Source organism: Perna viridis, chromosome 15 (assembly GCF_037379345.1).
Source record: "Perna viridis isolate PV_CMFRI_1.1 ecotype Kerala chromosome 15, ASM3737934v1, whole genome shotgun sequence".
Classification (NCBI taxonomy): Eukaryota; Metazoa; Mollusca; class Bivalvia; order Mytilida; family Mytilidae; genus Perna; species Perna viridis.
Window position 1 is genome coordinate 24,577,265 of NC_142459.1, and position 26,938 is coordinate 24,604,202.

The 26,938-nt window shown below is 33.7% G+C and overlaps 2 protein-coding genes across 4 annotated transcripts in view; one reads left to right on the forward strand and one right to left on the reverse strand.

Annotated features, from left to right (window-relative positions):
• The first annotated feature begins 83 nt into the window (after positions 1-83).
• LOC148597571 (phosphatidylethanolamine N-methyltransferase-like) lies at positions 84-10,414 on the forward strand. Its single transcript, XM_088563898.1, has 7 exons — positions 84-333; positions 1,152-1,247; positions 1,559-1,674; positions 2,737-2,882; positions 4,128-4,239; positions 6,046-6,120; positions 8,865-10,414. The coding sequence occupies exons 1-7, from the start codon at positions 244-246 to the stop codon at positions 8,905-8,907; spliced, it is 678 nt and encodes a 225-aa protein (XP_088420024.1). The 5' UTR covers positions 84-243; the 3' UTR covers positions 8,908-10,414.
• Positions 10,415-11,003: 589 nt separating this feature from the next.
• The window catches only part of LOC148597572 (disintegrin and metalloproteinase domain-containing protein 10-like), a 39,554-nt gene continuing 23,619 nt past the window's right edge, over positions 11,004-26,938 (reverse strand). Inside the window, exons 15-19 of one of the 3 annotated variants that reach the window (XM_088564480.1) lie at positions 26,484-26,606; positions 21,877-22,016; positions 20,905-21,117; positions 17,737-17,768; positions 14,743-14,878 (exon numbers count right to left, since the gene is read on the reverse strand). In XM_088564480.1, coding sequence (XP_088420606.1) covers positions 17,742-17,768; positions 20,905-21,117; positions 21,877-22,016; positions 26,484-26,606 — 503 coding nt within the window. In that variant the 3' untranslated portion in view covers positions 14,743-14,878; positions 17,737-17,741. Of the gene's footprint in view, positions 14,879-17,736; positions 17,769-20,488; positions 20,554-20,904; positions 21,118-21,876; positions 22,017-26,483; positions 26,607-26,938 lie in introns of all 3 variants that reach the window. The other 2 variants (XM_088564479.1, XM_088564478.1) reach the window with 2 other exon arrangements.

Sequence of the window (26,938 nt, forward strand, 5' to 3'; positions counted from 1 at the left end):
TACTGGCTAGGTAATTTCGTGTGGAACGACATACCGAGAGGACGACTCGGTAGTAGACATTTCAGTGTTTTTTGGTCGTTACCCTCCCCATTCTGATATTTACCAAAGCTCACATGAAAATAAATAAGATTTTTTGTATTTTCAAAATATGTTTAACGAACATTATTTCATGCGATTTTAAGATGCATAAGGCATGTTTTCAATATTGACTTTCTTTAGTTTTAAATATGGACCGGAAATCAAATGTTAGCAGACGACATTCGAGGTCAAAGTTCAAAGGGTGTAAAATATTTAGGCTGCTGTGGTGATGCACATCTGATTGACATATCAAAGGTACACACAGTTGCATTTCCTAAATCACAGCATTAAATTGTGAAATCCGTTTGTTAATTAAAACTAAATATGAAATTTAAAACTACCATGATATACCCCGGTACGGCGGTAGGCTACTGTATACTGGGGTCTCATTATATCACTGTAGTTTATTATTTTGTTGACTGAGAAAAAACAGGCCTGTGGAAAGTGGATTTTCATTTTGTCTGAAGTTAATACAACACCTAACCTTTCATTGCAGTCAACCTATTTTTCTGATGCAGCATCTTTAACATCTTGTTTTTACTTGCGAAAAAGTAATTTGAATGTCTGTCTAAAAAATGTTCTCATTGTATGGTATTGAAAAGAAAATTCTCTGAAATTATTTCTATAAAAACCTTTCAATATTAATTTGTAGAGATGCACATCAACAACTTTTTGATGGATCATGATAACTTTAAAATCTTTTTTTTTTCATCTTCATTCAGTTTAACAGCAATTTTCTGTCTGTTTTCGAGGTCTGGTCTTTGTCCCTGGATTACATTTCCACTAGAATATTGGTTCCCTTAATTATTCTAAATGTAACCATTGAAAATTTTGAAAATGGCAGAAAATCACAGAAAAATGTTGAGGTGGTCTCAAATTTTCCTGTCCTTGAGAAAACTTGACACATATGTCAATACAGTTGTAGTTGTGGGTAGTAATTGAAGGCCATTTGATAACACATGAATGGAGTCTATTGTTTTGCTCTTATTTGGTCTAAGAAGCGAGAAATTCTTAAGTATGCCAGAATTTAGTGGTCTCGATCTGTTGCAGAAATTTATGATCTTGTTTTTCAGATGGAGCTGCCATTTGAAGTAGCAGTCAATTTTAGAGATGTAAACTTGTGGACTTCAACACTGACAATTATCTTTAACCCAATGTTCTGGAATAGTGTGAGTAGCTAAAAGCTAACTTAATTGAATTCACATTTTACATTCTTGCTCAGAAAGACCATAGAAATTGGTTTCAAAAACACTTTTACCCCAAAAAAAAGTATTTTTTGCAATGACAATGGCTGACACACACTGTCAACTTTGTTCCTTATAACTGATTTTCCAATGGGGTTTCTCTTCTCATAAATTCTTTTACAATGAAAAGTCCTTTCGGAGCATTTGTTATATTAGGTTTATTACGTGTATTTCCAGGTTGTTTGTGTCGCTGTATTGTGGCTGTATAGTTCTGGGCATTACTATTTTTATTTTAGGTTGCTAGATGGGAATATAAGACTAAGTGTTTATCCAGATTGTTTGGATCACCGTATCGAGGCTGTATAGTTCTGGGTGTTACTATTTTCTGTCTTGGTTTATTTAGAGATCACAGGTATACACTGTAGAGTCAGTCCCTATAAGAATCGGGCAGTGGTACAATCATGGTTTAAAAAATTAAAATTTGAAATTTTAGTTTCATTTGACTATTTGCACCATCAGAATCAAAGAAAAAGATAAGATTTTCAGTTTAAGGCAGTTAACAAGAGGCATTTCATAAATTTGGGGAGAAAATCACTTGCCATGGCATTGTCCACTTTTTCATTGTCTCGAAACCTCAAAAGTTATACACGGCATTTCAAACTCTTCCTAAAAACCAAGTTTCATTCTAACTGTAGCACTTTGAAATATTGGTGGGAAAGTCAGTTGCCATGGCAACAGCAACTTTTCATCATCTCGAAATCTCAGATTTGGACTCAGCATGTCAAACTCTTCTTAAAAAATAAGTTTCATTAAAATTGGAGCATTTTGAAATTTTTGTTAGGAAATCAGTTGCCCATTTCAATTTACCTTTTTTACCTATTATACCACAAATCATTTGAGTAAAGAGCAAAGACCTTGTCCATCCATTCATCCGTCACGCAAGTTACCAAGCTTCTATTGGAGATGTTTGGTGCATATATTGCTTTTTCCTACCCAGTTGATATGGAGTTACCTTTGACATCACATGACATTCATGATGCTTAACCGTGGCAACCTAGCTGATGTAACTTACAACCTCGCATTTCATTGGACAAATGTGATAGCAGCCTTGAAATTTAAGGCTCCATTGAGGGCATTGGTGTCCGTAATATATTTAATTACTATTATATATTAATTAATATAATGATTATAATGATATAAACTAATATATGTATTAATAATTGGAAATAATTTATTTGTTGAACCAATAACATAATTGAAATACAAAACATAGCACAGTGATCACGCAGTTCACCAAATAAAATCTTAACCAGATTTGGGTGAGGATATGCGTATCTTTTTTAAAGATAGTACTTGTTATGTGATGAGCTGGACCTTGTCTCCAGGGGTGACAGAAATGGTTGTGGTGGGTAGGGGTATTCAAAGCATGACATAGCGTGCAACATCTTGATTATTACCACTTGCATTTTTCCAGATTTAATGAAGCATTAAATAGTCAACCGAAATGGCCAGCATTATATGAGAACTGGATTCTGATGGCGGGCTATGTGTTAATACTGTGCGGTATGACCCTTGTGCTCACCAGTTATTGGGCTCTAGGTTTTTATGGAACTTTTCTTGGTGAGCAACTTCAATCTATTCTGAGGTAATGTTGTGATTGTAAGTTGTGTTGTATGACTCTTGTACTCACCAGTTACTGGGCTGTAGGTTTTTATGGAACATTTCTTGGTGAGTAAATTCAATCTATTCTGAGTTAATTTTAATTGTAAGTTGTGTGGTATGACTCTTGTACTCACCAGTTACTTGGCTGTAGGTTTTTATGGAACATTTCTTGGTGAGTAACTTCAACCTTTTTTTTAGTTAATTTATTAATACCACTAATGGTTGGCATTTTGTAACATACAGCTGTTGTTTGTCTTCTCATGTCCAATTTTGAGTAGGTATTGTATACAGGCAAAAAAAATACTGAAGCATCAGCAGTGGGATGTTTCAAATACGCCAAATAAATGTGAACACATGAAAAAGAGATGATCTACATACACAATGTAGCAACCTGAATGAAAAAAAATATGAATACAAACTGAAGATCTTAAGACTTTTCACAAAAAACCTAAACCACTAGCAATATGAACTCCCACACGCAAAAAAAAAAACCAAAAAAAACCCAAATAACAAAGTGTCTTGATACATGTCAGTCATTGATAAACAGTAAATAAATAACTTTTAAAGGTTTGGCCAATGCTTTCAAAGGGAGATAATACAAATTATTAGACTTCTTTACAGGTATAATAAATGTGCATGATATCATAAAGACCACCCCTTTTCGGGAGAACGATTTGTCACAAAGTATAGACTAGTAGCCATGAAATTGACTATTTTTTTTTGAAAAATTAATTTTATCTGAAAGATATTTCATTTGCACTTCAAAGTATGCTAGTTTTTTTTCATATTTTTTTTCTTAGCACTTTGAACAGTGGTGGGGCATAGGGTCAAAATTTAGCACATTTTCAGAAGTCATGAAATGGCCAAAAAATCCTGCATGACCGGATGACCCTATTGTTTGAAAGTTGCAAAAGATAACTTGGCTTATAATCAATAAAGAGTTAGTTACACATAAAATTGATTTCTAAGAGTATTTTCACAAGGGGTATTACTTAAGAAATGGGTTTGTATAAGAAACAATGGGATTTTTTACTGAATTAATCCCTACAACAGATCAAAGGGAGATAATATAACTTACTGCTGATCATGCTTTCATTAGTATGTAATGTCTCTGTACCATTGTATTTATGGTTTATGAGAATAGAATATCAGTCTGTCTGTCTATGAAAGGGATATACTACAACTGATTTGGCTTCTTTCTAGGTGATTATTTTGGGATATTGATGGATAGAAGAGTTACAGAGTTTCCTTTCAGTGTAGTTAACGACCCCATGTATGTAGGCAGCTTTCTCAGTTTTACTGGAACTTCATTGGTGTAAGTAACTTGTGTAATTTACAACAGAAGTTGGAGATACAGCAGTCACTGAACATGTTGTTCATACTAGTAAGGCCAAAATGAATTAATTGTGAATTTCCGGTTTCCTGACCCTACCTCCGTTTCTGACATGAAACCCAAAACATTTTATTGCAGATTGAATAATAAAAAAAGTACCAGTTTCAATTCTTTCTTTCGACACAATAAGTAAAATAAATGTTGTTGTAAAATAAGATATTTTACCAACCTACCTCGATTTTTTTAAAGTGAAATAGGAAACGCACAATTAATTTACTTTTGCCTGATTAGGAGATAACTGTATTGTATTTGAAGATTTGGAGACATCAATTGATCAATTCAAATACTGTATGGCATTCTGGGATTGATGTTGTTCATGAAGTTCCTGTGTATGGCATTCTGGGATTGCTGTTGTTCATGAAGTTCCTGTATATGGCATTCTGGAATTGCTGTTGTTCATGAAGTTCCTGTTGTAACAGGTGAGCATGATTTGACTCACAGAATTATACTCCGCCCACTGAGGACCAAACCATAGACCACTCGGTGACAAGCCAGTGACAAACCAATTCGGCTAAAGAATTAATCCTTTAGCCAAGTCAAGTTACTGGCTATTTAAATCTCACTACCTACTACAACGCAGGTAGGTCGTCCTGCCACATTTCCCCCACCTTAAGAGTCTTCATACCACGAACAACTCTAACACTAGCTCATCAGCTAACCAAACCCTGAGGGTTTTTTTAGTTGAGCGCCAAATGTAACGGCGGTCTAGAGTATGATCCTTGATGGCGGAGTATAATTTTGGCAGTCAAATCATGCTCTCCCTTTACATATGTAAATAAAACAACATGAATAATAAAAACCTTAAGGTGGTAGACTTAGGGTAAGGGACACAACTCTTACAAATCATTGGAATGTTTGTATTCAGCATTTTTCATTAATCTCGTGTAAGCATCAAAGTAACTTGGACTCATTTCATACTGTTTCAATTGAAAGCTTGAGAGGCTTTGGCGAAATTGAATGTGATACAAACAGATGGTCTCACTAACCACTTCTAACGTTTCCATGTTAAAAAAGTAATTTTCAAAGTTTCACCAAGAATTCCCAGGACAACTGACATCTTAAAGTTGCATATCATTGCAAAGCTTGGAAAATAAGGCTTTCAAAATCATTATGCTAATGATACGATGATCGTAGAAATTCTTCACAAAATTTACTTGAATAAATAATTCTGAAAATCCACATTTTTACCTTTCATGCTAACTGACAGCATGCAGGCAAATTACTCACACATGTAGACAATATTCATACACTTACAAATATAATTTTAAACTGCACATTCTCAGCTTTATTTTGACTACTTTTAATCAGAATACACACAAATAATACATTTGCTATGCATAGGTCTAGGTTCAGTGTGTTGTTGGTACTACATAGAGGGTGGCCATTTGATCCAGAGGTGGTTAGTGAGACCATATCACTGATTTCAAGAGTTATGTCCCTTATCCTACGTTTACCTTCAAAATGTCTTACAGTGGCCCTTTAAATTAGTCGTAAGTTATGACGTCACAATACTTTTATTTACTATGACGTCATAACTTACGACTAACTTTACACTTAAAATTTTTTGTGGAAAGGACCACTGGATCTTTATATAGGATAGTATTCCCTTTCAGTGTTCTATATTTCATAGGCCATAGATGGAGTATGTAAAAAAAATGACAGGAGATTTTAGACCTGCCTGCCTGTTTGTCCACGATTCTTTAAGCTCAATAATCTCTATTTTTCCAGTAAAGCCAGCCAATCAGGGATACTATTGAGTCTACTTGTAGCACTGTGTTATAGGATTGCTATGTCATATGAAGGGTAAGTGTATAAGAGATGGTGTACTGATATAGGATTGCAATGTCATATGAAGGGTAAGTGTATTAGAGATGGTTTACTGATATAGGATTGCCATGTCATATGAAGGGTAAGTGTATAAGAGATGGTGTACTGATATAGGATTGCCATGTCATATGAAGGGTAAGTGTATAAGAGATGGTGTACTGATATAGAATTGCTATGTCATATGAAGGGTAAGTGTATAAGAGATGGTGTACTGATATTGGATTGCTATGTCATATGAAGGGTAGGTGTATAAGAGATGGTTTACTGATATAGGATTGCCATGTCATATGAAGGGTAAGCGTATTAGAGATGGTTTACTGATATAGGAACACTCTTTCATATGAAGAGTAAGTGTATAAGAGATGGTGTACTGATATAGGATTGCCATGTCATATGAAGGGTAAGTGTATAAGAGATGGCTTACCGATAGTAAATATTTGAAAAAAAGTGAGACTGTGGAAGTATTAATGTTCGTCGGGTACCAATTTCGTGGTTTTAGTGGGTAGGCCAAACCACAAAAATTAGTTCCCAACGAAATAGAGATTTCCATTGATGTGTGTACTGAAAACATCAAAACCACGTATTTAAAAATCCACGAACTTGTGTCTCTTCTCTAATCCACGAAAATTAGTGTCTAGAATTACCTTTACAGTATTTATTTTTACCCCCACTAAATGAGTGGGTGGTATATATGTATTGGAATCCATTTGTCTGTCTGTCATTCTGTCCATTCAAATTATGTACCAATTACATTGGCTCATAATGGATTATTGATTTCAGCTTTGGTGTGTGGCTTCATTTGGATTTGGCTGCTGTCCTATATTTACTTTCTTTTTTGTGGGACTTTTCCATTTTTCACTTTATGGAATGGTAGAGAAAACTTTTGTCACAAAAATATCTGCTCCTAATAGTTATCTTGTCTGTTCAACTGTTATTCCATCAGTCCATCTGAATTTTGTTGCAATTATCTTGAGCTTGACTCCAAATAAATGGATTGTAGTGTGGCTCAGGCCTTTCATTAAGAGGTATTACCAGGTACTTTTACCAGTCTAAGCTACTGAAAAATACCTCCTGAATTTAAAATTTCATATTTTGGTGAAAAGTACCTCCTACAAAACCAAAGGTACCTGCATTGCAAAAAGTTACTGAAAAACCTTGGTGGCTTTATATAGATGTGGCATATGTTGTAAGTGATTTTGGGATGTCAACTTCCTGGATGAGTGGAGTTATGCTTAGCCTAAAAGAGTGGGGGATTGCCTAACCTGGATGAGTGGGGGTGTGCCTAGCCTGGATGAGTGGGGGTATGCCTAACCTGGACGAGTGGGGTATGCCTAACCTGGATGAGTGGGGATGTGCCTAGCCTGGATGAGTGGGGGTATGCCTAACTTGGACGAGTGGGGTATGCCTAACCTGGATGAGTGGGGATGTGCCTAGCCTGGATGAGTGGGGGTATGCCTAACCTGGACGAGTGGGGTATGCCTAACCTGGATGAGTGGGGGTGTGCCTAGCCTGGATGAGTGGGGGTATGCCTTACCTGGACGAGTGGGGTATGCCTAATCTGGACGAGTGGGGTATGCCTAACCTGGATGAGTGGGGGTATGCCTAATTTGGACGAGTGGGGTATGCCTAACCTGGATGAGTAGGGGATGTGCCTAACCTGGATGAGTGGGGGTATGCCTAACTTGGACGAGTGGGGTATGCCTAAATCTGACGAGTGGGGTATGCCTAACCTGGATGAGTGGGGGTATGCCTAACTTGGACGAGTGGGGTATGCCTAACCTGGATGAGTAGGGGATGTGCCTAGCCTGGATGAGTGGGGGTATGCCTAACTTGGACGAATGGGGTATGCCTAACCTGGATGAGTGGGGATGTGCCTAGCCTGGATGAGTGGGGGTATGCCTAACCTGGATGAGTGGGGTATGCCTAACCTGGATGAGTAGGGGATGTGCCTAGCCTGGATGAGTGGGGGTATGCCTAACTTGGACGAATGGGGTATGCCTAACCTGGATGAGTGGGGATGTGCCTAGCCTGGATGAGTGGGGGTATGCCTAACTTGGATGAGTGGGGTATGCCTAACCTGGATGAGTAGGGGATGTGCCTAGCCTGGATAAGTGGGGGTATGCCTAACTTGGACGAATGGGGTATGCCTAACCTGGATGAGTGGGGGTGTGCCTAGCCTGGATGAGTGGGGGTATGCCTAACTTGGACGAATGGGGTATGCCTAACCTGGATGAGTAGGGGATGTGCCTTGCCTGGATAAGTGGGGGTATACCTAGCATGACAATGTGTGCAACTTCATGTTAATAGTTCAGTTAGACATTGAAATTTTTATTAATTGTCAAGAATATATTTGCAAAAAACATGGGTGTACCTAAGAGTAGCAACCAATTAAAACTCACAAAAAATTATTATTCAGATGTTTCCAAAGAAAAAAAAATGTGATAATTCAAGTGTGAAAGATACAAGAATATCATATAATAAAACTTTAAATGTATGTTGACAACAGCAATAAATTATGGATGAACAGGAGAATTAATTGGTAATGGTGAAAAAACAAAAAATTATTACTGATTTCAAAAATGCTTAAAGATTTTAGAGTTCCACACACTCTCTAGATCTAGGCATTTTCTAGCACTTATGATCCCATTTTGGTTAATCACTTTCCTATCTGTTATACATAGTTATGATTTTTATACTTACCTTGTTGATTTTAATTTCAGTCCATTTACAGCAATGATCTACAGTCGAAGAAGGAAAAAGTAACTGCAAGCAGCTGTGGATGTCTCTCATAAACTTATGATTTTTATTTTACAAATATGATTTTTTTATTTCTCTTTTGTTGGAGGGGACACATAAGTTTTCTGTAAGCAGCATTACAGTAAACTGTCCAATTGATTTTTATTTCTCTTTTGTTGGAGGGGACACAGTTTTCTGTCAGCAGCATTACAGTAAACTGTCCCATTGATTTTTATTCTTCACTGTGTTACTTTATTCCATCTTTACCAACTACACGTATGTGTTTTGTCAAATACTTTTTTAAATTGTCTTTTTCATCCGCTGAAAAACGTTTCGGCCATAATGGAAACATTTGGGATTTTAAAACAATAATTACTTACTTGCTTGAGATCAAGGCCTTTTTAGCCCAGCTGGACCAATGTTCTATGTTAGCTTATTCCACCACTTGGTGTCCATAGTTGTCATTTGTAGTAGAACATTTAACATACTTCTCCTTTGATTGATCCAGAGGTGTCCACCTTTACAGATTTTAAAATTATGCTCTACAGATTACGAATCGATGCTAAGTAACTACATGAATGTTAAACTATCCATTTTTTTGTCTGGTAGATATACATGTAGTTTTAGTACTGTATTTGTCATATACTATTCAAATAAAATGTTGACTACAGGAAAATTGCCACTCCTTATTTGGAGTCAGATCTTTTTAATTAGAAAATGTAGATAAAATCTTGAAACATTTTGCAGATTCACAACAAAATTTCTATGATTTCATCAGTTGTTAATGTTGTGTATGGTGACCTCTTGTAGAAGTTACTGGCCTTTTTGTGTCAAAATTGATGATTTCATGATGTAAAATAAATAATGTTTTCCCCAATTTTAGGAGGGGAGCATACACACAGCATGGCTGTCCTTCAATGCATGCCTAAAAAAGGGGGGATGTTCAAACTTCTTCCCCAGGATCCATCACTGTTTGGATTTTTCTCTTGAATTTTATAAATTAAGGATCTAATTTTTTAATAGTCAGTTGCTCTCATACTGGTTAAGTGTTTTTTTCTGTGGTAATTTAATTTTCATTGATTGTTGTAGATGTTGGGAGGTAAAAATGAAAAGCACAGAAATTATTTCCTTTAAAAATTGAGTCGTGCTTCTTAAACAATGTGTGCTAAGGGACATGACTGTTGAAATCAGTGATGTGTTTGCATCATATTCAATTTCCCCAAAACCTATCGACCTTCCATTTGAAATAGAATAAAATAAATCAAAGTTACTTTGATGCTTAGATGAGATTGATGTAAAATGCTTTACACAAACGTTCCAATGATTTGTAAGAGTATGTCCCTTACCCTAGGTCTACCTCCTTAAATTTTTAAAAAAAATCATAAAATTTTCCACCCTTGAAAAAAATAACTTATACAGTATCTGTGAGTAATTATTTCTAAGGTTACCTTTTGTTTCCATCATACATTGTGTTTATTGCTCAGGTGAGATATAAATGTCTGTCTACTCTGTGATAAAATAAAATTTATTCCAACTTCTGATTTCTTTTTTCTGACTTGACCCAATGGTCACTACCAGTTTCTGTCAACTATATCTTCCGCTATTAGAAATCTGCCTGTGCATTCAGGTCTGCCCAAATAGAGGAGGACACACATGTAACCAACAAACCACCACAAACGCTGTAAACATTTTAATTTTTGCTACATTTCATGGTTGATAATATAGTGAGAAAATGAGTACCATTGACATGGATTTTAACTCTTTAAAAGTCAGTTCACTTGACAAAATCAGCAAAAATCTGCCACCACAACAGTTGGTTGTAATAAACCCTGTATTTTTTTCTTTTGCTTCTCATACTGAAAGGGTTCATGCTTCAACCCCTAAAATTAATTAAAGTCTTTGGACTTGTGACATCTTATTTGGTAGTAGTCCAAAGAGAAATCCATTTACAAGAACTCAATTTATTGTCCAGACATCTTTTATCTACGAAAGACAAGAACAGTATGATACCATAATGGGACTGCAAATTTTTTTCAGCTGTAAAAAAAATCATTCATATACACTGATATATCATGCTCAAGTGGTATAGAACCACTGGTTCTCAACAGAAATAAAAACAATAATATGTAAAAATGATTTATTATTTCATAAATTATATTTTTTAAAATATGTCAATGTTATTTACAAGATTTTTATAATCCCACAATGAGCATGGTTAGACAATGAATTATAAAATTAAAGTCTTTACAAAATAAAGTTTGCATAAAACAACAGTAAAAATATGTTGTCAAAATCTGCCTCCACTTAAGAGATTTATATATTGTATGAGGCGCAGTCTGTGTGGAGAGTGATACAGGATTTAATAGATTTGTCATGATTCCTTTGTGATTGAATTTCATGTTCTTATGTTTACAATATTAAAAAAATTAAATATATGGGAAGGAAAAAAAATCATAATAAATATTGATAGGCTTAATATTAATCTGACCAAAAATCAGGCACAAAGTTAGTCACTAAATCACTAGAACTTTTCATCATTTTAATAATTCCTGGTAAGTTATTTTCCTTAGGAATGATGTTTATTAAAAGGATGGTTCTTGTGTGAAATAGAGCACAATTTTATAGGAAATTTGCCTAAACTATCTGGTACTAAAATATAGCAGTGCATAACTACTCTACCAAACTTTCAAACATGTCCTTTTATGAGTGGTTTCCATTCTCAATATTGTTGTGTAATAAATGCATGAATCAGTTTTTCCGACACGGTATAGTTTTGCTTTTTACCCTTTTACCTTAAAAGATATCCTTCTATGGAAACACAAGTCACCTGACTACAATTCTGTTTTCTGATTGGCCACACACTGATAACTTAGTGGTGTTAAAAAAGAAAAAGAAAAAAAAAACTGCATCGAAAATTGAAATAGTATGCCATGTGTTACTTCCTAAATAAAATGTGGAAAATTATAAGTAAAACAAACAAAATTTTACTGCATCGGCTATTTGTTTTTAAGATAGTACTTGTTGTCTATTTCTACATGATTCTTAGAATTAACTGTAAGTTTGTTCTTGGTATAACAATCTGTAATCATTCATTAAAAAATTAAAATACTATTAGACATAACAGTTACAAATCAAAAACCTATAAATAGAACAATCAAAGTTGAATGGTTGCTAGGATACGATGAAAAGCCTTCTTTGTCATGTACAGATTAGCCAATACATGAACACAGAAAAAATTGTAATATGTTTTCTTAAGTTGGAAAACATGTTTTCAAATGTTTAAGACAAATATGGATATGCATGTATATGATTTTGTGCATATAAGACAATATACATGGTTTTCAATCCCACTCTTCATACATTTACTGTATAACTTTAACTTACAAGATTTTCATAAATTGCTTGTTTGTCTTTAACATGTGCTTTACATATGTTGTCTTAAAAAACACATAGAATTAAACAGTCATAAAACCTACCATAGATCTAAACTAGGTCAGAAAACCTACCATAGATCTAAATTAGGTCAGAAAACCTACCATAAAGCACCTAATGACTTCCATATTGCACAAGTAGTTTCAAGATTATGCTGTAATTATAACAAGTTAATAAAATTTTTATCAAATGTTGGGGAAGATAAGACTGTTTCATCAATGGTGTCACAAAAAAAAAATACAAAACATCATTAACAGTTACACATACATGTATGTATATATACTATCAGTAAATGCTACATACAACAACACTGCTCATCAATTCAACCATTAAATAATTTCTTTTCAAGTCTTAATTTTTTTTTTTCTAGGGGTTTATATAATAATTTGGAATGCACTTTTCACACGTTTTGGCACTGTTTACAGTAAAAAGACCCCTGGCCAGCAGGGGAGCACATACTTAAATTGTATAATTCAGAAAGTACAGCTGTGTTGTTGAGAAAATATGCACATCATTTTCTAAAATTGTTTGCTACAATCATAGATACATGTACTTGTTTCTGGTCTTATAAAGCAATTTTGAGGTTAAGTAAAATGTGTTGTTTGTTTTGTCACAAATATTTGAAAAAAAAACCAACATTTTATAGCAATTTGAATTAGAGTGGTATTGGTTTTAATACAAGTCAAGCCTGGCTGATGGGTAATTTTATAGCAATTTGAAATAGAGTGGTATTGGTTTTAATACAAATCAAGCTAGGTTTCTGGGTGATTTTATAGCAATTTGAAATACAGTGGTAACGGTTTTTATACAAGTCAAGCTTGGCTTCTTGGTGATTTTATTGCAATTTGAAATACAGTGGTAACGGTTTTTATACAAGTCAAGCTTGGCTTCTGGGTGATTTAAATAGCATTACAGGTAATAACATTAGTAATAAAAATATTTTTATTGAATATAAGGCACAGACCATTTTCTTCTCAAGGAGGAACTTAGAAATTTATGTTGAGTTAGAAATTTTTTTTTCAAGCAATGCAAAAATAATAAATTTATTCTCAATAGTAGCCAGAGTGAAAATATTTCATTTGAAAATCTACAGGAATGGGGGAAATACTGAACCATAATTTTTTTTTCAGTCCATGGCTTTGTAAACTAATTTTTTGTTCAAATTTGGAATATTTTTTTTTTTAAATAATCACAGCCCCACCCCCCTTCCAGTAAAAAAAATGATTGATGCCTAAGTTTCCAGAAAACCACAAGGAATCTAGAAAATCTAGAAAACAAATTGTTCCATACACACCTTAATTATGGATAGTCATGAATATAAATAGCATCGAAAGTGAAATGAAATCCTACAACACAAGAATAAGCTTTAGTGAAAATGACTTGATTTGCAGTACTGCAACAAATTATTCAAAAAGAAATTATTTAGAGATGGCCCAAAATAAGTTCTGACTTTACATATAATATGATGTCTATAAAGCAACACTATGTAATTAACAGGATAATTACTGAATTTCAGAACTAATTGAAACATTCTGATAAAACACAAAAACACATCTGAATACACAAGAAAATAATGGAATTCTTACTATAACATGATTATAAAAACATACTAGATCAGGAGTTGGACAAAAGTATAGCCAATAGATACCTGCCGTGACGGATCACATTAAGTCACCCAGATCGGTTCATTGGTAACACACTGGTGCTAAAAGCAAGGATTTACATGGTGGATTCTTGACATGAAATCCAAAGTTTTTATCCTCCTTTTTAAAAAGCATTTACAGTATGTATGAATTGTTTTTTGCATTTTCAACAAAAAGTTCAAGTAATAATTTGTTGCATTATGTTAATATTTGTAGAAAATGATCATGCTAACAGCTGAAATGTTGACTCCTTGGTTGTTATTGCTGTTTATCAACCAAATTTTTTCTATCTGCATAAAAATTCAATCACTGATAAAAAAAAAAATGCTTATATGCAGCCATTACAAATTCACTGCCATATTTAGAAGAGGTAAATCCTTACTTTAATGTAATACAATCTGATTCAAAATTGTTGACCTTCAGATTTTTTTTTCAAGGTGAAACCTATCTTTATCAAGCACTTGTATAAACCAGACATAAGGTTTCACTGTATATAACCATAGCTTACTTAACATAACTTTTGTCAAACTTTTGATCCATACAACAGGGTTCAACTGTAACAAAAATATTTCTATTTTTGGCAGATCTAATCATATAGGATATCTCTTATTCTGAAGTTATAATTAAAGTTCAAAGGTCATTAATTGTACAAGACCTCTGTACTGAGTGTTCATCTAGTACAGGATAATAAAGCATATAATTAACTCTGATGAGCTGATCACTGACTGAATCAAAATCAATCAAATGTTTTGATGACTTCTGTTACCATGGCTACTGGAATAATCTCTATGGCACTAAACACGAACATCCTTTTTGCCTTTTTTACCTTGTCCTTTACCCCGCTGACCTTTCCCATGCTTAGGATGTGGTTTACTCCCTGATGAAGATGATGCTGAATATGGAGGCGGGGGTCCCATGGGAGACTGAAAAGAAACGATACATGTATTAAACAGATTGTATTTGACTAGTGGAGATGTATAATCTGCAGTGAATGGATGTAACAATTAAAGTCTGTTTGAGTTTAATTAATCTTTGAAAAAAAATCGTAAGAATTTATTTGTCAAAATACTCTAATTTTTTTGCTGCAAAACCTTTTCTATAGTACATGCAAACTCTGTGAAATATTTTCAGAATTTTATCCCAACAAACAAAAAATATTCCTATTAGGCTTAATGTAATTTCAATTTTAATTAATTGCCTAATTATTGAAAGAGCTACTTGAATATACATTACTGAATCATGTAACACCAACTCATTTGAATATCTAAAGATGTCAATTTACAGTCACAAGAACATGCTTTCTAACTCACCACCTCATCTGATATTCTCATTAATATATACTCAGTGACCTTTCACTTCTGACCTTTAACACCAAGTTAAAGAGTAATCAAGGGAACCAAGATTCTAACAAAAATCAAAAGAATGTGTTCAAGGGACAATGACCAGACAAGAAAAACAGACACACAACAAGGAACATAAAGTAACTAAAATAATATATACAAAGTAACAAAAGTAAATGAGCAACTAGGACTCCACTAAAAACTGGGAGAATGGACCAAGTGCACCGGTAAAGTAAAATATTAAGATTCACACATATGTTCAGGAGGATGTTTTAATAGCAGAAAAAACATGGGCAAAAAATATATTGAAGCTTCAATAACAGGATGATTCAGATACATTAATATCCAAGTACATGGCCTAACAGAGACAATACACAGAGGAGTAAAGGGGATCTCTAATCATCTATAAATAAAGAGAGATCTCTTATCTTCTATAAATAAAGGGAGTCTCTGATCTTCTATAAATAAAGGGGATCTCTAATCTTCCATAAATAAAGGGAATCTCTTATCTTCTATAAATAAAGGGAGTCTCTGATCTTCTATAAATAAAGGGGATCACTAATCTTCTATAAATAGAGGAGATCTCTAAACTTCTATAAATAAAGAGGATCTCTAATCTTCTATATATTAAGTTACATTCTACATCCAAATGTAACATGTCAATGAGTAATTGGTTAATAGACTGGGATGATTCTATTCTATGAACAGAAACTAAAAGTGGACATCAGGATCCATATAGACAGACAGATGGACATCAAGGTCTATACAGACAGACAGATGGACATCAGGATCTATATAGACAGTCAGATGGACATCAAGGTTCATATAGACAGACAGATGGACATTGGGTTCCCTATCGACAGACAGATGGACATCAGGATCTATATAGACAGACAGATGGACATCGAGGTCTATATAGACAGACAGATGGACATCAAGAACTATACAGACAGACAGATGGACATCAAGAACTATATAGACAAACAGAAGGACATTGGGGTCCATACAGACAGACAGATGGACATCAAGGACTATTTAGACAGACAGATAGATATTGGGGCCTATATAAACAGACAGATGGACATCAGGGTCTGTATAGACAACAGGGTCAATATAAACAGACATATGGACATCAAAGACTATATAGGCAAACAGATGGACTTCAAGGTCTATATAGACAGAGATATGGACATCGAGGTCTATATGGACAGACAGATGGACATCAGGGTTCGTATAGACAGACAGATGGACAACAGGGTCAATATAGAAAGACAGATGGACATCAAGGTTTATATAGATGGACAGATGGACATCAAGTTCTATATAGACAGACAGATGGACATCGAGGTCTATATAGACAGACAGATAGACATCAAGAACTATACAGACAGACAGATGGACATCAAGAACTATATAGACAAACAGATGGACATTGGGGTCCAGACAGATGGACATCAAGGTCTATTTAGATGAACAGATGGACATCAAGGTCCGTATTAAGATCATACTTTTGTATCGCAGGGCTATGAAATGAGAGCTAGTAAAACTTATTCTACTTGTAGAGAAAAATTTGAGGATCAATGCAATGCTTCATACAAAATTTCAACTTCAGGAAATTTTCGAAATTTAATCCGAGGAAGACCCTAAGTATTTCAAACCAATTTCAATATTTTTTTACGTAACCAAGTCTTGATTCACTTTAAAATAACTTCTTTGTTCTACAGAGGTATAAAATGGGAGCTGTAATGATGTATTTCCATGTTTCATCATCCCCAATAACCTAAGGATACAGGACATATGTAACATAACAGATTCTGTCAGAGTCTTCTCCATATAAGAATGTAAATCATAAATTTTGTGACGTACAGATGAGTTTTGCCAAGAATTTGTTCTGAGGTGGGGTGGATTAAACCACAAATCCCATCTTGTTTTTTTAAATGAACTCAGCAATCCAGCAATTTATAAGATGACATTTTGGTATTTTGTTTAGAGGTGACCATCCGCCACTGAGGTTATTTCAAACAGACTTAAAAAATATGACATTCATTCCTTGTAATTTAATTTTAATATCAAAATTCAACAAGTAATTCATTAAAAAAAGTTGATGATGGCAGTCACATTACATTTGGTCCATGAGATAATGGACAATTTTTTTTTTATCCAATCAGAAAATATGTTACTTCTGAAATTATTTTGTATGGGACGACATTTACCATCTACTTGTCCTTGGTGGAACATAAAAGACAAAGATGAAATTCAATAAAATATTAAAATTAAAAGAACAAAATAATCTCCAATACCCAGCTAACTGAACATAAACAGAAATTATAAAACACTGGGGCATAAACAAAACCAAAATGGAGCTATTAATAGAAAAAAGGAGGGTATTTGTAAAGTGCCAAACCAAGCCCAACTATTGCCCTTATCCCACTCTTACTTACCCACACTATATATGTGATAATTGCATTGGTTTCTAATAATAGAACAAGATATCAGTAACAGCTATGATAAAGCATACAGTGCATCACCTCTACTTCAATGAATGTTTGTTTTTTACTGCACAATAAACTGAAGTTGAATACACATTTTACAAACAATAAATTTGAAACCCACAAACCCCAACCCCCCTTGGCCAACGATCCATCCTATGAACTAAACAAAAAAACCAATTCAAAGTGGAAGTTGACAGTAGTCAAAGGGATATTATCATGATTTTTACATCTGTAAACCATAAAATGAGTTAAATATTTGATAATGTTATAAATGTCATTCTAGTGAGTAATGTTCTGTGTCAATCTATAACTCATCAAGGTTTCTGGAAGACAGACTAAAAGACTGTCTATGGTAAAGATAGAAAAAAAAATATTTATAAAAACAACTAGAGACCATTAAATTGGTATATTTTGATGATACTGATTTCTTAACAACTTAAGAAAGGCTACATTAATATCTCTAAGCAGTGGCAGATCCAGAGTTTTAGGTAAGAGGGGGATGGGGGGTGGCCAAAAAAAAAAAAATTCTCAACAAGACCACCAGTGAGGATCACGAAGTGAGTGTTTTTCATGATTTAACACACACAATTTATCAACAATTTTTTTCTAAGAGGGTGCCCGGCCCCTGGGGTCCTCCCTTGGATCCCCCACTGCTAAGCTTGCAAGCAGCTGAATATTTGTCACTTCATATAAACAATCTACTTAACAACTATATGTAACAATGTAGTAATATCCACTATTAATGACAATGTCAGCTGTAGACTCCTTTCTGTGTAAACTGTTAGGAAGTCTATGAGTAAACAAGAAAGGGTCTATTTATACAAAGCAGAAGACTTGAAATGACCAGCGATATATATATATTTATATATATATATATATATGTATATATAATTGTTTTGTTGTTTGGCCTGAGGATAAAGCTACCATCACCCTACAATACATCTGTCTATATCAGGTAGTAAAGATAATGTTTCCCTCATAGTAAGGCTTTACCTGTATCATCTAGTTTATGATTAAAATCTCCACATTGTTCAGTTATAGACAAAACTAGAAAAAGCTGAGCATTGCTCACTACATTGATATCCTTTTACAACATGCACTTAAAGATAACAAACTGATTTGGATTGAAGTTGGTTATTGGAGAGGCATAATAAGATTATATATCAAAGATTCTGTGAAAGTTGCATTTAATTCCATTCAATGGTATAGGAGAAGCTGTGGAGAAGAGATCATAAAGGTCCATGCTCGGAAGACCCCCAAAAACATCCAGATGGAAATCTGAAACAGAAGGTGCCCATGTTCTATATATACTAAATATTCTGTGAAAGTTTCATTAAATTCTAATCAGTGGCAAATGACCAGTAAGGGAAAGGTGCTATGATAAGAGATGGCTAACCTATATACATAAAATGCTAGGCCCATGGTAAGAAACCACCCATAAAAAATAAATTCAAGATCAAAATCTGAAGTAGGAGGTGCACATCCGCCACATGTAATAAATATTCTGTGAAAGTTTCCATTCAGTTGTAAAAGTGAAGTATATTTGTAGAAGACAGGACATGTTAACATACCACCTACTGTTGTGAACAAGTCTGTTGATATTTTTATTTACTTTATTAGCAACATGCTCCAACAAACTAAATTGTCTTGATATGAAGGGCTTTGATGGTAGCAATTTTTAAGTTGTCAAACTTGTGACAAGAATTTTTTCACAGAAATGTGAAGTATTTTTCAATAGATTTTTTTTTTAATATACATGTTTCAGCTTTTTCGTGTTAGACATGTTCATGCGAGCAAAATTCATGCTTAAACTTGACTGTTTATGATGTCTGCACTTTAGTCAACTTATACATCTGTAAATACATGATGCATTGGATCATGCCTTTCATGTACTCTTCCCAAATAAAGAATTGAAACTTTCAGCACATTTAAGTGTCAGTCTCTGTTAGAATCAGGCAGTGGGTGAAACATGGTATGAAAAATAACACCCTTTTGAAAATTATATTGGACTATTAGCACCATTGGTGGGATTTCGACATGCATGTTTCTGATTTTTCCCATTTTGCCTGATTCTTACAAAAACAGCCACTAAATGAAGTAACTACTATTGATTTAACTGAACTTGGTGTTAAAATATTGGACCTATATCCATGGACCCGGGACTGCCAAGCTTTTAAGACACAAATGCATGAAAATTGGCAGAAGTTGAAAGATAAAGGCAGAGAACAATAGATCAAAGGAAAATGCCACTCAATCAGTTTCTAAATGCATGAGTACATGAGTTTGTGGGTGATTCTAAATTTTTCAGTGATTTTGTGGGAGTCTCTATCCAAATGTGGGAGGGTCAACAGGTATGGTATATTTATAATTAACAGGCTGAACTTTTAATTAATTCAAGATTGTACTTAAAACTGAGAAATAAGGGCTGGTTACTACTAATTTCTTTCTGATATAATGACATATATATTCCTATTCAAAATTATCAAAGGAATTTATTTAATGTTTCCATTTCAGACCCCCTTTTTAACACCCCTCTGACTGCACAGCCGAGAAAACTATAAATACAGATAAAACAACTTGACATACAATAATTTTTGGAGTTTGAAAGTGTTTTTATTATAAGTGTTCAGAACTATCTGCACATCCACCAAATTATAATAAAGGCAACAAAACCCTAACTATGAGAGAAACAGGGAATTACCTGTGAAAATTGATACTAAAAACAGATTTCTATTTATATTCCACCAAAGGCACATGTAGAGACTTCTGAAAATGGGAAATAAAGCTAAAAATAGAAACCTACTTCAACATGCAGGAAGGAAATTACTGGCTAGTGGACAGAACTAAAATAGGTCAATCATCAATCATCTTTGTTGTAATTTACAGGGATTCAAAACCCAGTTTAAATTCTTAACTCTCTTCCATATAAATTTGATACAAGATCTTTCAGAAACTGAAAAATGTGTTGTTTTAAATAAAAAAACCCAATGTGTCTTTACTGATATATCTCCAACACCTTTACATATATTCCTATAAGTGTTACCACCCTGTGTTAGAATAGAATAACTTGCAATAATAAGATAAAGTGATATTCATCTTCCACGAGCCTCTACTTACCGACTGACGTAAAGGTTCTTGGCCGTAACCAGGCTGCTGGTGTTGATGGGGACGACGTGGGTGGGATCGTCTACGACGTAAAGTGTCACCCCAATGCTGAGCAGGTGGGGCTTTCGGATTACTACTGGGCGTGTGTACAGCACAGACTTTTATAAATAGTCCCATAAATATAATTAGTCCTAGAGAAATCAGGATAACAGCCCACCAGTGTGCCTGCAAGATAAAGTTAGGTGATATCAGAGGAAAGGCCCACCAGCATGCCTTATTTAAGATTAAATCAACTTCCATTACAAACAGAAAAGGGGTAGATACTGTAGACCTAAAAATCACAGATCCTTAAGATAATGTTCTATTTGTAGTAAATTTGAAAACAAAGAACACTTTATATCACTTTAGAACAAAGTTATTTTCAAATTTAAATTTAGATGCTTATTCCTTAACTGCAGAGAAGATTTTACAAAGTCTACAAACAAAGCAGAAATTGGAAAAATCGGAAGTAAATACACAGTAAAAAAAGAATCATAACGGTAAACTATGGATTTGAAATAGCGGAATTTTGTTAAAAAGTGGAAAAAAATCATGTCTGTAACTGCGAGTAAGACCTTATCCACTTTTATTAATTCTATGAATTCAGAAAATGTGGCTGAGATACAATATATTTGTGAATTTATTCAGTCCAACTTGTTTTTGTTTTTGTCTCATTGAGTGAAGATTTACTTATTACACTTCGAAAATTATATAAAACACTAGTATCTATGTAATAAACTCAGTTTTATTTTTTTACTGAGTGTAAAACTCCTATTCAGTTTTTATTGACTGTATTATCTTTGTAATAAACTCCTATTCAGTTTTTATTGACTGTATTATCTATGCAATAAACTCCTATTCAGTTTTTATTGACTGTGTTATTTATGTAATAAACTCCTATTCAGTTTTTACTGACTGTATTATGAAATTTCTGATTTAACTTACTGTTATCCATTCTCGTATATTTGTAAAAGTTTTTTCACTAAACAATAAATTTTTCAGCCTGGAGAGAGGACCTTCAGCATCTACACCTCGACAACGCTTAAACACATCACAGTAACCCTGGTAATTGTTACATGGTGAACCTAAAAATATAAACATATCTCAGTAATCCTGGCAATTGTTACATAGCGAACCTAAAAATAGAAACACATCACAGTAACCATGGTAATCGTTACATGGCAATCCTAAAATAGAAACACATCACAGTAACCCTGGTAATCCTTCCATGGCAAACCTAAAAAAAGAAACACATCACAGTAACCCTGGTAATTGTCACATGGCAATCCTAAAATAGAAACACATCACAGTAACCCTGGTTATCATTACATGGCAAACCTAAAAATAGAAACACATCACAGTAACCTTGGTTATCATTACATGGTGAACCTAAAAATAGAAACACATCACAGTAACTCTAGTAATTGTTACATGGCAAACCTTAAAATGAAAACACCTCACAGCAACCCTGGTAATCGTTACATGGTGAACCAAAAAATAGAAACACATCACATTAACCCTGGTAATTGTTACATGGCAAATCTAAAAAAGAATAGAGATATTAATATAGTCAAATTCCACACTGATAAATAGTAGAAAAACATCTTATAGCAGATAACTCATGTGTTCATTTGATCAATTCACAGACCCCGCATGGTAATTGTCTGACATACAGGACTAAATTCTATATGTACATAGTAACAACAGCTGTGACTTGATTTGTCATCAAACACTATATTCTGAGTCAACTAGTCATCACTTTTCTTTTCTTGATAAAAAGAAAAACAATGACAACCAAGGTTTTAGTATCAAACCCAAGGTCAGCAATCACAATTTCCCTCATTTAAATATTTCAATGGAAAATCTTCACAATATACATCTGTATACCAACCATTTTGTTGATCTTTAATATGTTTATAGCAAGGAAAAAAGATCAGTGCAGTATTTAAAATACCCCTGTAACAGCTATCAATATAGATTAGATGTTTCTTCTACTAATGCTTTAAAATACATGTATAGTTTCTGAACTAATCCACCTGACAATTTGACGGATCAATGACAGATTAATGAATGATGATGATTGCATTTTTCTTATATAAAATAACAGATGATCATGTAACGTACACTTTCATTGGGACGAATCTAAAATAATGCTATTGTAAAATATTTCTAATTTCAAATATTAAATTCACAATTTGGGTCTCCATTAAAAAGAAAATGTAAAAGGACCATAACAATGTTTAAATCTTTAATAAATTTATATAAAGGAGAGTAAAATGCTTTGTGATTTATATACTCGTACCCAAAATTTTTGTTTGGAAACAAAAATGTCTGTTAATCCCAATGACAATACTGATAACAGCACAATAACATTATACACAAATTATTTCCACTAGCAAGGTAGCATCTAGGATTTCTTATTTATTGAAAATGTGCCCCCTCTCTCCACAAACAAAGATTTTTACATAGGTAGGGGTTCTTACAAAACTAAATCTGTATATGATCTGTACTGTTAAAGGGAAAGACCATTGCATTAAGTTAGGCTCTTATGATAAATCATGCCCACATAAACAAATATAAATAACCTTTAATGCAAAATGCGCTTTTATAAAATGCTCAAAACTATGCAAAGTTCAAAATCTCTTATATATATGTAGATAGCCATCTAGCAGAACTCTTCTATCTGAAGGAAGATCATAAACAGACTGTATTGATTTTTACCAATAGCTTCCGATTAGCTCGTGACGTCACTAAGTTGGTTTGGTACTGATACAAGTACTGCAAATAATATGTAAACAAAGAATATTCCGTAAATATTTTCAGGATACTGTTTTTCTAATAACCAAAACAAGTTGTCTTGTCAAGCTTACAATTGAACAAATGATAAAAGAGAAATATTCAAAAAGTTTTTCTACCGGCAACACAAACATTCTTTGGAAGTAGCCATTAGATTTTCCTCTGAGATACTAGTCTTCTGGCTAGAAATCCAGTTGTTCGTCAATGTTGTCTGTCATTTTCTTACACTTTGTGAATCAATAGCTTCTTCTGTTTATTTTGAATTGAAATTACAGGGAGAAAGTCGAAATTTGCGCTTTCTCCGGACATCGTAATCAATTACCTATTTACTTTCACTTTACAAACCAACTTCGTGACTTCACAGCTCAACCAATCATGGTGGCGCCCATAGGCACAGGAAATTCAAAGTCCCTAATTATAAATCGTGATTTCTTAAGAAAAGAAAATTATTTTGTTTCAATTTAATTTTGAAGAACATTTAATAGATTAGATTTGATATTTATGATTTGAACAATAACACAGTCTTCTTTAAGATCAATATATTTGTATCAAATGCAATAACAACATGACACTTTTGTATCTATGGCAGTGTTCATTTTTTGAAATCTGTCAATTCACTTTGAATACAAACATCTGTGGGTGTTAAGTTTAGCCATGTGAAGTGTAGATGTTTGGAATGGTATAAGTATAAGTACAGTCATTATACTCACTGCAGACCACTTTCTTTTTGACAGTTCAATACTGTCAGTAATATATTTGGTTACTTAACGATCACAACATGAATTTGTTTTGTTTTCTTTTAAAACATGACTAGTTCAGTTTTCCAAGTAATTATCCACTGAAACATTTTTTTCATATACTCTGTTCTTTCAGATTAGAGTTCTTAAGCATGACACTCAAGCACCTTTGAACTGAACTTCTTTACACTGGTCATTGAAAAAAACTAACATTTAAATAGCACCGTTCAGGTCCAAGTGTAAAAAGAATAGACCCACAGCACACTAAGCTTGTAAAGGCCATAAAATAGTGCTCAGAACCCTGGTCAGGGACTAGCTTGCTCTGCCCCCAGAGCAACTAGGATTTGTGCCCCAGGTGGTAAAATGGGGTACCCCTGTCATGCTACATGATGGGGTAGTCCAGCCATTATTAGGAAAATCTTACTGTAATCCACAGTTGGGAAAGATGCCATGTTCCTTGCATGTTATAGAACCCTGCTGCAGTATTCAATAGGAATAGAAACCTTTGCGCTAATTGCCCGACCCTATCCACTCTACCTATTTCCAGTGGAAATCAAAATTTGTGTCCAAATCCATTTTTCATGTTCATCTTCCAGATTTAGCTGAAATATTACTACTTGGGTATTTAACACCAATAAATCTATCAACTTAATATTAATAAAAGCTTAGATTTCATCAACATTTCAATGATTATAAAGGAAACTATCCCTGTTTATTTTAATAATAATTTGCTATATTTACAAAAAGCCAAGTCACAAATATGTCTTTATAGTAAATTAATATTACATCTGAACATTAACGATAATATGCCAATATCCTGAAATAAAAAAAAATCAAAATATATCGAAGGTCCCAGTTCCCGTGTTATTACAGGTAATATGAATGGTGTTAAAAACCCAGATTTGACCTAAGTACTGTCCTTCAGCCATTATCAAGTGGAAAAAAACATCATCCAGGACAAAATAGTTGACATCTGAATAAAAAATTTTGGAGAACACTTTACTTCTAAACAACATCTTTATATAACAGAGAAATTACTACATCATGATTTTTTGATACCACAAGCTTGTAAAAACATTCACAAAATTTTTCAGCTGATACAAGGCACCATTCTCAAATGCAGATGTATTCATGCAGATATCTCTCAGCCTTTGTTTTATGGTAATATTCTACACGAAGCAGGGAAAGCTCAATATTCAACGAATAAGTTAACTGAACCATTGAATAGGCTCATTCATTATTATGATTTTGTTGTCAAATTGTCAAATTGTTAAGGACAGCATTTTTTGGTATTAACATTAATTTGCTCAAAGGGTCTTTACATAGAAATTAAAACACTATCATTTAAAGCAGTTTTTGGCATGACATGGGGTGTGTCCTTATTGTATGACATGATGTACCATGATTCTCAACCCCGCATGGGAAGAATTGGGATTGATTTTACATATAATGGGGATACAAGTTTTTGTAGGTTTAAATGAGTCTAGAGCTGTCATGTCATACTAACTGATAGTAGTTCTTAGTTTGAATGCATGTGTTACTTTAAACAGATTCTAATTCCATTGTAACAAGGAACTCTGGGGGGGGGTATTGTCTTTATTACTTAATCTTTTATTTAACAACTTTCATTTCACTGCTACACACATTTACATGACCTTAAGATATAAGGGCCGACCAATTATAATTCTAGTCTTACTCATATTGCAGAGCAGTCTTGAAAAACCCTGAGAATTTCCGAAAGTTGCCTTAGAAAAACACCTCAATTCAAATGACATAAGCACCATCAAGCGACCCAGATGCAACCCTATGCTAGTATAAAAAAGAAACAAATCATACTGCCAAAAATATGAACAAATCACCAACCATATTGTGTAAAATGGAAGCCATCACAGGTTTTAGGTATCAGTTTAAATGATAAATGATCAGTGATGAATTGTAGTTATAGTTGCAGGTATAAGATTAAGTACTGTATCATGTCTCCAACTGAATAAATAATAAGAAAAGATAAAGATGACAAACCTGCAGCAAGTTCCACTTGTTTGGCTCCTGTTGCATTCTCTATTTCATTTAAAAGAATTTTAAAGGGTTCAGGTGCACTTGCTTTATCACCAGAACTGTAACATTTGTCAGTGTTGTTTTCTTCTACAATACAAAGGAGTAAAAACTGATATTCAAGGTCACAACATATTTAATTTGATCAAATATTAGAAAAATCTTGGTAAAAATTGGTTAAATAAGCATTTTTTAATATTCAATTTCATTTATAAAAGATTTGCATTAGTATGCACAGGCGAATGTGCCACATTTGATAATCATATGGTGCTAGATTCATATGACAATCATATGATTTTTAACATATGATAGTCAAATGATTATCATATGATTCTCATATGTTAATTATGGCTTGAAAACATACAATAATCATACGTAAACTGAATCATCTGATTATCATAATGAGATTGATTTATTTGATA

Coding starts and splice junctions, on each gene's coding strand:
- LOC148597571 (XM_088563898.1), top strand. CDS start 244: ATGTTAGCAGACGACATTCGAGGTCAAAGTTCAAAGGGTGTAAAATAT. Junction 334..1,151: donor ATCTGATTGACATATCAAAG/GTACACACAGTT, acceptor CTTGTTTTTCAG/ATGGAGCTGCCATTTGAAGT. Junction 1,248..1,558: donor ACCCAATGTTCTGGAATAGT/GTGAGTAGCTAA, acceptor TTTTTATTTTAG/GTTGCTAGATGGGAATATAA.